Raw genomic sequence first — 11,064 nt, 5'->3', positions numbered from 1 at the left:
GCAGGAGTCTAGCACGGGAAATTCAAGGGCTATACTCATAACTAATCTAAACTAGAAAAGCTAATATTGAAACACAAATCTTTGCATCATATCTAGAATAATCATTATGCTTCTGTGTAAATGAAAGCATCTGATCTGGAAAATTATGGCAGTCACTGTGATTTATGCCAGTATACAAGTCACAGAAATAATATCACCTAAAGTGATAAACTAAAAAGAAAATACCAAACAATTATTTTTGCCTTTCCACAGTGGCAATGCATCTTCTTTGGTTCTTTGCTCTCACGGTTAATTTTTGTGATATCTGTCTGTGATCGTTCAGATTTCGTGACTCAAGTGACAGTGCAAAGATTTGGTGTTGTACTTCTCTACTTTCAGTAGGTTCCACAAGTACAGTCTGGGAGCTGTATACTCACATAATCCCTTTTTTTTATTTCTGGGGTTAATCCTGCACAACCTAGTCAACCATTTCCTATTCAGTGAGTAAGTGCTTGAGTCCTTCCACTGGTGGTCACGGTAAAAACTCTCCTTTTCACAATTTGTTACTTGCTTCACGGTAACTAAGAGCAGAAGACACAAGAAAGCGTATCGGCTCCCTAGGGAATCTTTACAAGATGAAGCCACTAGAATAGAATTTAAAACAACTCAAAATGTTCACATAAGATTTTAGAATTGACACAGCTCTTAAAAAAAGCCCCGCTGTAACTTGCTGGCAGCATCCTATTGAGAAATCCTGCTCTGAGCTTAAAGTTGGTGTTTAGGGACTAAAAATGAGGTGCTTTCTGCTTCATTCTGTATGGTATTACAAAGCAGGGATGGCTCATTTAAAAACTTTTCAAGGGTCTGTTCTATACAAGCTCTTACATGGAGCTCATCTGTTTGTGTAAGTGCCCCAGAATCCATTGTTGTGAATTGGGACAAGTAAAAAAGGAGTTTTGATGGTACCATCTGCACAGCCACGGTGACGTGACTGCTGCTCAGACAACTGCTTTGGACCTGCAGGATAACATCCTGCGCCCTGTTTTCTGCTGATCACAGAGACAAAATGAAATAGCTAGGGGAGATGTCCTCATTTTTCTACACCAAGAGACTGACCTTCACTGCGGCATATGGTGGAAGAGTTGGTGGCTCTTCTCCCATATGCAGACGTGTTTTTTCATTAAATGAAAGAGCAATGCCAATATGCCACATAGCACAAAAGAAATCACACCAACCGTGGGAAATGTTCAGGACAACTCTATTAGGATTGAGCTCTCAGCAATCTTGCATTTAGACAATAAATCATTTGTCAAAAACACCTGATCTAGACTAACGTTTTGCTAAGTCTAAAGCCCTGAAAATCAAAATTGCAATCATGGCTATACAGATTTAAAACTGAAAAAAATAGCATGCATGATTTACATAACTCTTACAGAATGCTATAGGTATTTTAGCTGTATTCCCCTGAAACACAGAACATGGTAGAAACCACATGAAACAGAAACAACAGAAGTTACAGCAGAGTTGGGAGGTTTGAGCACAGCGAAAGGAGCCGCGTGTAGTGTGGCCAAGAGCAGAACCCACAGGGACCCTGTGGACCCAACCCATGCCAAAAGTAGAGATAATTAAGGAGATGCATAAAGCACAAGATCAAAACTGTTTAAATAGTTTTGCAAAGATGCACTCCTTATTTCTTTAAGTTTTGTAAATGTTTTTATCACTGCTGAAAAGGAGAATTTTAAATATTGTACTGTTTGTAGCGTGACAGACAGCGGTTTGCTCCCACCCAGTGGATGCAGCATTTCACAGCTCTGTGCTGCTCCCAGAGTTGGTTTCTGCTCCGGGTGCTGTCACTGGCAGAGGACAAACAAGACCAGAAGCAGACCCTTTCCCAGACTGTGGGGAGCAGCTGGGTTCACTGTGGGAAAGGACGCTGCGCCTCCTAGGAACTCTTTTTCTATCAGAATGGTGGTACTACTGTGAGGGATTTAAAGACCAAATAAACTCCAAATCTAATACAGTCATGGACCCAAAGGAAGAAAGGCTTTGTTGCCATCAACAGCTTAAAAATCAGTTCAAAAATTCTATGAGAACAATGTAATGAGATTCCCAGGAACCTTATTAATGTTCTGTGGCTCTGCCTTGTCTTAGAAACCTGTGCACATCAACAGAAAGTTCAGCTTTTATCGAGTCCTAAATACGGATCTTATTTTTCATTTAAACTCGGTCAAGGATGATACCCACATGTGATCTCCCTACCCAGCACCGTGCTTTCTAGACAGGAACCGTTCCCCTCATCCACCCCACTTTAAGTCACTTGAAGAAGTTTTCTTACCATTGCAGGGAGCGAGTTTACAAACCCTCACCGACTCTGGCTTTTCTCCATCGCACTGGTCCCCAGCACGGCACGTGATGGGCCGGGTCTCAGTTCCCTCCCCGCAGGTCACAGAGCACTGCGAGACAGACACAGGGCAGGTCAGGACATCGGGCTGTCACTGCAGGGTGCAGCAGTTCATATAGCTGCATCAGCCCAAGCTGGGCTTTCGGGTCAGGCTGTGCATCCCTGGCATTTGTTTTCAGGGTAGAATTTAGTGAAGGCTGCTGTTATGGAGGAAAACGCAGAGGAGGAGGATGGTATCTTCCTTGGTTCTTGCTGAGATTTATTATTACAGCATAGGCTGTACAAGCCCGTGAAGCTGCAAGGCTTTATCTGAACACTGTCCAGCGCAGTGCAGAGCTGTCAGCCCAGAACCCAGCCGCAGAGGCAGGAGCTGTCAGCAAAGGCCCGTTTCTCACCACCGCCTGCCACTCGCCTACCTCAGACCAGGGCCCGGCTTTCCACTGCGCAGGGCACGGTACACGGTTGCACGGCCGGCGGCTCTCGGGGCGATCTCCGCTGCAGTACTTGAAATGGACCGAGCGGTTGGCACCATCGTGAAGGGGCTGGATGCAGCGCACCGTACGGATCTGGTAGCCCGAATTCCCACAGGTCTTGGTGCAGTATTCCCACTCATCTGCTGCCCAGCTGGGAGTAAAAGGGCATAAGATACCATCACAACTTTGACCTATGATCCAAACTGCTGCCGGGTCTTAGTATACACTATTTTTGTGGTGAAACCACTCAGTAAGATCCGTAACCATTCTAATACAGGTAGAAAAACCCATCCATAACACAGGAACCCCAGTCTGGAAAGCTGTCAGCATCCCACCACATCTGGCGTGGGTGAACTTCCACACCTACCACCAGGAGCGATCATTTCTGTCTCTATGTGAGCCATACTCACAGGGGCTGTGTGCATTCCTGGAGATTGCACATTCTACGGATGGGCTTTGGCTTTTTGCTGGCTTCACAGAAGCTGCGATGAACCATTTTGTTATCACTTTTCCTGCGGCACCCGTATTTGGTGTACTGGAACCCTGGAAGGTATTTCAGAAAAATCAGGAACAAACAGGTCCTTGTTATAAATCTTGGTTTAAATATAAGTGTTGTGGACTATTAAATGGTTTTACATGACAGGTGTTTATGAAATATTTAAACACACTCACAATTTGTTCAAGGAGCAGGTCACCAGCTAACCTGGGAACAACCCCAAATCTCACATTAGTGCTCTTGCTACCAGAACACATCCCCTGCTCGACTGTTGTAAGAGTTGAAGTTACTGTGACATTTGCATTCCCTGCTCTTTGCGTCAGAGCAATGGACATACCGTGAATGAAACCTCAGTAGCATAAATGTCTGAGTCTGTACTTCCAAAGCAGCTTTGGGTGCTGAATTTCAACACCTAAACAAGGACTTTTTCTTTCTAGGCTTGAAGTGTGACCCTTCTGAATAATCAGGCACTTGAGGTATTTGAAGCTTGGGCACCCAAAATAACTCTGCTTTTAAAAAAGGAAGCCCAAGGTTTCTAAAGCATTCCCTTCGCCCACTTGTTACTTTCCCACTGTTGGTAATTTATCATTCATTACTAGAAGGTGAGCATCATCTGTTTACCTCCACCGCAGGGCTTGGAGCACTGTGACCAACTCTTCAGCGCCCACTCAAAGGTGTCTGTTTCTTCCTGCAGGACGTTGTTGCTGTTGATAGTTGGCACTGAATCCTCGTGAATGATGTATTTGTACGTCAGGCTCGATCTTGTGTCGTTCTCCCGAGGAATGATCTATTAATAAGCAAATGCAAACAGTGCCACAAAACCAGAGCTCTTATTTACTCCTTTGCAAAGTAAAGAAACCAAGGCTGGGCTCTTAGGAGAACCATGGAAACTGCCGGTTAACTAACTGGGGAAAAATTGATTTTAATCTTCACAGTTAGAACTAACAATAGTAAGATCAACACAGAGCCACTTCAAATGAGACCCTTCTAGGCTGGCATGCTAAGCTGGCCAAGCAGGACACCATCATTGAGGATGAAAGGATGGTGTGGCCACATAATTTACTTGGCTAAAGAGCAGTGTTGGTCTCAAACGTGGTTTAGTGTGCTGTGCCTTTTCTGGTCCACTCAAAGTGTCTCACTGGTGTCAGACAAAGCAGTATGATGTACTGCCACTGCATGGACAGGCAGCAGCTCACGAGAGGGTAACAGCCAGGGAGAAAAGGGCTTCAGCCATCTCACAGGCACGGGCCTTTCAGAGAGGAATCACACAGCAGGGTTATATTTTAGTGCAAACACCATGCCCTTTTTATAACAGACAAAGCCAGCACCTCCCCACTGCTGGACATGGCACCTACCAGCACCACCACTGCGTCGTGCAAGGGCCCGTCCGTGTGCAGAGTTTCTATGTCGTCCTCTATGCTGTACTCCCACTCCACGCCCAGGTCGATGAACGATCGGGATCTGGCCTCCTCCCCTTTCCCGTTCAGGATGTAGTGTCCTGTAGCCTGGTTCTTAATTGCTAAAAGGATTGAAAGCAGTGGCAGTCGTGCCCATCGTGTCATCAGCTGTCACGGTGGCTGAGCACAACTCGACAGGAGAGATTATAGAAAAACCCCAACACACCAGCAAGTGCTGCAGTGAGTAATTGAGAACAGCATAAACTGTCCTACGTGAGAAAAACCTGAAATGAAACGCTCTGCAAATATAAATTACAAGCTCCCCGGTCTTCTTCCCATTAAAAAAGCTGTTGCTTACAATCTGCAGCAAATAAGAATAATTAAAAATACTGAATTTGATTTGCATAAAAGAGTACAGAGTTTTTACACTGGCAGTGCCAGTTTAAACGTGAGCGATGATCTTTTGTTAGTAAACATGCAAATTATTCAAATGAGAAGTAAATATTTGTTTGCTGAGCTTATGCTGTAGGACTCGGTCCTTAACATGCAATTCTGAAGGCACATATTTACCCTAAACACTTGAATTTGGTTATCTCATTTCTCAGGTTCCTCTGCATGACTGCCTCATGCTTCACATCGTGCCTCAAAGCCACCCCTGAGCAGAGAAACACTTACCAAGAAAGTGAGGAGAAGCCTCGTCTTCTTGGATAAACACATGTCGAGCACCAGGAGGGATGTCAAACATCTTAAGGTACCCTGTGGCATGTGTGGTGGTCAGTGGAGAAAGCAGAGATGGAAAGAAAAAGTAACAGCCGTGGTTAGAGCGCACTGCATTATCCAGCTGCTGCTGCAGAAGAGGGCATCTGGCATCGACCGAGCAGCAGGGTCAGAGAAACGGAGCAAATAGGTTTGTAACGCGTTGGACGGGATGGCCTTGTGCTTTTCCTCTTTCAGAGAGGAGAGAAAGCAGTTACAAATCTATTTGTCACTTGCCCAGCTATGCTGCCATAGGCCATATTCAGGCAAAAACATGTTTCCTATGTTCCTCAGTGTACCAGGGGAGAAAACACAAATCTTCCTGATTATTTCATCCAAATCCCTCATCAGCCAGGCTGTTGGATTTGGGTTCCTGTCATGTCAGATGTTTGTGTGTTAAATGTGTCTGCTTGCTTTGGAGACATCAAAAACTGGAGCAGGGTGGGTGCAGCACAGGGTGTCTGTCACCACACACCAGAACAGGCTTGTCTGTATGGAGTTAACCCAAACTATTTACAACTGTGAAAGTTAAATGCAGCAGTTAAATTTATTTTCCAACCCATAAGTCTCTCTCCCTTATTTTCTTTCTCTTCCCCTTCTGAGGAGGGGAGAGGGGTTAATAGAGAGCGTCTGTGCACCATTTAGTGGCCAGCCCAGCCCTAAGCCACGACAACCACGTAAATGAAAGGGCTGAATTCAACTCTCTAGAGCTAGAAGTAAAAACCTGGTCCAAAAGAAAATTATTCTTATTTTAAATGTCAATTATTTATCAGTCCAAACCACAGGTAAGTAGTGCAACATTAGGCAAGTATTGTCATTAGGAAGGCTAAAATCCCTCCTAGGGATCTGTCAAGAGGTACGTCTGTACCAAGTTTTAAAGAAGAGCACCATAAGCACTCTTGAGTGCTGACTTTTTCATATTTCTATTACTTTAACAACTGCAGATTTAATTATGATAAATCTCTGCAGATCCCTTTTCTACAAGCAAGTTTCTCTCTGTTTTATTCTCTGCTGTGCAACCTCCCAGAGCAGTGCACGTGTGACAAGACTTTTAGTGTTGGTGCACTGCAAACACAAGACACAGCATTTCAGTAATTCTGCTTCTCCCGGGGGATTCTGGGATGAACCAAAGCATTGGGAGCTTTTCATGCACCGACAGACTGCAGCTCCTTGGAAAATCCACGTGAGGAAAATGGAGGGCTATGGATTTGTAAAATCCTGGCCTTGGCTCATGAGGGACTGCACAAACAGCATTTGCCAATCTTTGCCCTGACCGCCTCCGAGCATAGGAAACACAAAGCTTTTGCCTGATTTGGGGTTATCTGCCAATGTCTGCATGGAGGTGAGAACTGCAGCAAGACCTCTTGAGTTGCCACGGATGCCTCTCTTTCTGCAAGCACCTCCAACTTACCCAGTGTATTTTTAGAGTCCTTTGTTTCAGAAAGCGAAACATTGCGAGCTCCTTTGGGCAATGTAAATGCTCCTCTTGTCTTCCCTTAAACAGAACGCCTGTAATTAGTGCTATGGGAGCCCAGTCTTGTGATTTCATTGACTATGTTGCCAGCCAGATGGTCTTTACGAGTTTAAAGTATAAATTAGGTTACGTGTTCAAGTGCGTTTAAAGCAGAATTAGACACATCCAGCAAATTTTAATAGTCAATGAAAGTCAGACCAGTGACAATTCAGGTAGGTGATTTGAAGTTGGATACTTGCAGATTTCATTTTCCAGAAACTTGAATTCTTTTTGGCACCTCTTGCTTAAATGTTTTCCTGTTGGAAGAGGTCAATGAATCTTTTTAATGACTAGATTGCCACGGTGACTGTGAAGCAATAAACATTTCATAAACACTCGTATTGTTCATAAACACTTGCCATAGGTGGCTGATGAACAGCAGCAGTCCCTGAGCTGTCACGCTTTCCCAACGCTGCCAGTGCTGTGCAGACATCAGCCACACGCTGTCACCCGTGAGGTGACACAGGGGTCCTTGGTGGACCCACAGGCAGGCACGCTGAGCCAGTGGCATATTTTGGCCTCTGCTGGCCTCTCATTTGCCCTGTCCATCTCCCAGTAAACTTCTCCAATTGGTTTGTAATAATTAGTAAGTATTTTCAGCAAAATATTTATGTATTTTATTTCCAGTTGCACATTAACTTATCTTTGTCCAAGTTTAGTTCTGCTCACTATCCAGATTTAATTCTTAACGGTGCAGTAAAGCTTGGTTCATGGCAGCAATTACCAGTCTCTGAACTGTTAATGCAGATATTCACATTATCTACCCCTTAGCCTCTCTCCGCTCTGTTTTAAAACACTTTGTTCTACCAGACAGATACTCCTGAAATACCTGCTCCCAGCCACAGAGCAGACACATTTCCCTGTGTCGCTTGCCCAGATTGGGGAAAAAACCCCAACAACATAGGAAAGGCTTAACATACAAACCAGTCATAGCAAAATGTACAAGATAATACTGTCCTGGCTTAACAAATAACTGAATAAATAGACATTTCTGAACAAGTCCGAGGAGATCTTAAATTATTATTAACAGGAAATGTGTTGCAAAATACCCCAGAGCGCAGTCTGGAAGTTATAACTGGGTCACTGGTAGTTCTGAGCCAGCAGAATGCTGTCGTGTGTCCACTGTCAGTCACACAACTCCAAGGGGAGGAGAAATGAGGACTGCAGCCAAAACCATTTCATATTTGGGTCAGAACTCAGCCGAATGGATTTTTAAATTGCTTCATTTAAGGACTATCATTTGTGAGAAAGCATTTACAGAGAGGACCTAAACATGCTCTGCATGGCGAGTGTTTCTCGTACACTTGACTGATCAAGCTTGCTTCTGATAGGGCCTTCACAGGACAGAAATACTGCACTGTTTTAAAGATGTCCTTTCTTTACCGAGGACTGAACTCTCCTGCACATCAGCTTACAGCTTGTGCTTTGCTGTGTTAAAGTCGGCTGCACTTCTGACCGGTAGAAAGCAGTAAGAGTGACAGAAACACCAGAGCAGCAGAAATCACATCCAGAGGCACGAAAATGCTGTTCCTACCGAGCTTTTTGGGAGTGCGGGTAAAGGTCCCCTTCACCGTTCGGCAATGCGAGTTATCTCCACCACAGACACCACACTTATCTTCAACCTTATTGGAACCGATCTCCTTGTCACAGCCCACTTTCTGCAGAAGGAAGAGCCGAAAAGAGAAGGCTTTGTCACTGGCTGCAAGCTTCAGCTGTGGTGGGAAGCAATCTCAAAATTAATTCATAGAGGAAATTACCACCCAACACTGATCTGTTTTATTTAAACACAAAGTACTTGCAAATCTGGTGCTGGATAATGGTTTCCAGGCAAAAAATAGGAATTGATTCTTGCTTTATAGTCACTGTCCTTCAGGACTAAGAAAGATGGGAAAGACAGAAAAACAGACCCAATTCTTTTCAGATACAAAACTGAGTGCAAAAAATGCAAGTGAAACCATCAATTGATAACAAGTGGAGTATTTCCATGGAACAGATCTGTACCACTGCTCTAATTTAATTTACACCTCAAGGAATTATGAGGAATATGACACTGCAAATAGAAAAATACACAACCACAGCACAGTCCAAACTCAGTGAAGCCCTTGGGAAGCTGAACTCACCACGCATTCTCCTCGAACACAGATGCTGTAGGGATCTTTATAGGAACAGCGAGTGCCATCGTGCGCCAGCTGCTTCATATAAGCAACATCCCCGGTTTCTTTGGACTGGCAGTACAGGTGACATCTCTTATTAGCTACGGAGCAAGGAGAGAGAAGTGACTGCATAGATGAACAGCAATCCAGATGTGCTTCATGAAAACGTCCCACTAAAGGACTGAAGAGAGCACGACAGAGATAGAAAGGATGGCTATGGGAGGAAAAAAGCAACTCGTTTGCTTTTCTGTGAATTATGGGCCTATCACTTGGAGATGTTCTCACAGAAATCGCTTCCCTTTATACATATCCTACTGCTTGAGTGGTGCCATGAAGTAAACAAGCAGCAGCCACAATCCAACGTTCACACTTTGCACTCATGCAGATGAGCAGCCATATGGGAGAGGGCAGGAGGTCCCTGATGACCCCAGCAGCAGCTTCCTGCTCTTCACTCCACCAGCAGAGCTCCAGAGCTTGACAGTGCAGTGCATTGAATGCAATGAGCACCCAGCAGCTGTTCCCACAGGAGCTGAGCACTTCAAGGCTCTTGCTGTGTCATGTTCTCAGTAAGAGGAGGATCAAAGTCAGAGGAAACTGGCCTAGGGCTGGGAAATGGCAGCTGTCTCGCATGGCGCCTCCCTTCTTTCCTTCTGGGGACACCCTTTTCCCTGCTTTTTAGTCTCATCTACCCTTGCTCACACATCATTTATTTCTGGTCTCTGCGTGGCTGATGCCCAAGACCCCTCCAAGCTCTGTGAGACTCCAGGAGTGACTTGTAAAAAGGGCAAATACCAGAACTTACAGTCTGGGTGCTCGTATGGCAGCCAGTGGTGTTTGCTGCTCTGGTACTCAAAGTGGGAATTGCGCTGCTGGCATTGCTGTGCTCTGAAGTCCTCAAAGTGCTTCGGACACTCCTCTGTGTTGCAAAGTTGAAACTCAAAATTGACACCAGCGCAATCTTCACCTCCATTAATGGGCCTGGGAAGAGAAAAAAACAATTGAGAGATTCTAAAAGCATCTGGACATTATTAGCTCTGGGGATTTTTCTTCTGTCTTTAGTGAAATTTCACACTATTTTAAGAGACAGTTGGGAAAAAAAGGGGTGTGAGGTGACAGAAATGGAAACAGAGCAGTTGCACTGCACAGATACGGACCTGCAACATAACCTCCGTGCTTGCCCGTGCATCCCGAAATGCAAAAGTAATACATGTGCATATATGTGCTGCCAACAGCTGATTTACCATTAGAGATTATCTATCCTGATTACCTTTCTATTGTCTATCTATACTGAGCTTGCTGAGCTCACACACCGTGTACTCTTCACTCTCTTACACATCAGCTAAATCCCTGGGATGGTTTTCCACAGGTTTTCCTCTGGAAATTCTTGAATTCTCCAAAAATGATCCTGAATCCCTACGAAAGGCCACATTTCAAGGGGCTTCAACAGAATGTGAATTTTGGCAGACTCCATCCAAAAGGTAAATGCCATTTAAAATGACCCCTGTAACGATTCCCACTGCACTGGAACCGCCACCCAGACAGGAGACTCACATGGGGTTGTTGCACTGGCGCGTCCGAAAGCGAACTCCAGTTCCACAGGTCCGTGAGCAGGAGCCAAACTTTGTCCAGGGTCCCCAGTTGCCGTCCTGCTTCAGCTGGTTCGCGTTCTTCCACATGCAGTGCCCTTTGTAGCACCACTGAGAGAAGGTGGGCACAGGAAACAGATGAGAACAGAAGCAACATTCAAATCAAACGTATAATCATAGTAAAATTACAAAATAAAACCCACAGAGGTGAGCAAATGAGCTGTGAGAGGACGTCTCAGAAAGCAGACTGCAAGCAGAGACTTTTTGATCCTTCGATCCCCTCCCTGACAGCCATCTCCTGCTCCATGAC

At 44.9% G+C, this 11,064-nt stretch overlaps 1 protein-coding gene across 1 annotated transcript in view; it reads right to left on the bottom strand.

Moving 5' to 3' along the window:
• ADAMTS3 (ADAM metallopeptidase with thrombospondin type 1 motif, 3) overlaps positions 1–11,064 on the bottom strand; it is a gene marked incomplete at both ends in the record, with an annotated part of 26,124 nt that overhangs the window by 1,477 nt on the left and 13,583 nt on the right. Inside the window, 10 exons of the mRNA XM_010191382.1 lie at positions 2,315–2,432; positions 2,797–3,004; positions 3,264–3,396; positions 3,971–4,136; positions 4,705–4,868; positions 6,914–6,997; positions 8,550–8,673; positions 9,136–9,269; positions 9,971–10,146; positions 10,720–10,865. Of these exons, the coding sequence (XP_010189684.1) occupies positions 2,315–2,432; positions 2,797–3,004; positions 3,264–3,396; positions 3,971–4,136; positions 4,705–4,868; positions 6,914–6,997; positions 8,550–8,673; positions 9,136–9,269; positions 9,971–10,146; positions 10,720–10,865 (1,453 nt within the window). The remainder of the gene's footprint in view (positions 1–2,314; positions 2,433–2,796; positions 3,005–3,263; positions 3,397–3,970; positions 4,137–4,704; positions 4,869–6,913; positions 6,998–8,549; positions 8,674–9,135; positions 9,270–9,970; positions 10,147–10,719; positions 10,866–11,064) is intronic.

Source organism: Mesitornis unicolor, unplaced genomic scaffold (genome assembly GCF_000695765.1).
Source record: "Mesitornis unicolor isolate BGI_N332 unplaced genomic scaffold, ASM69576v1 scaffold35190, whole genome shotgun sequence".
NCBI classification, from domain to species: domain Eukaryota; kingdom Metazoa; phylum Chordata; class Aves; order Mesitornithiformes; family Mesitornithidae; genus Mesitornis; species Mesitornis unicolor.
This window is presented reverse-complemented; position numbering and strand designations above follow the sequence as displayed.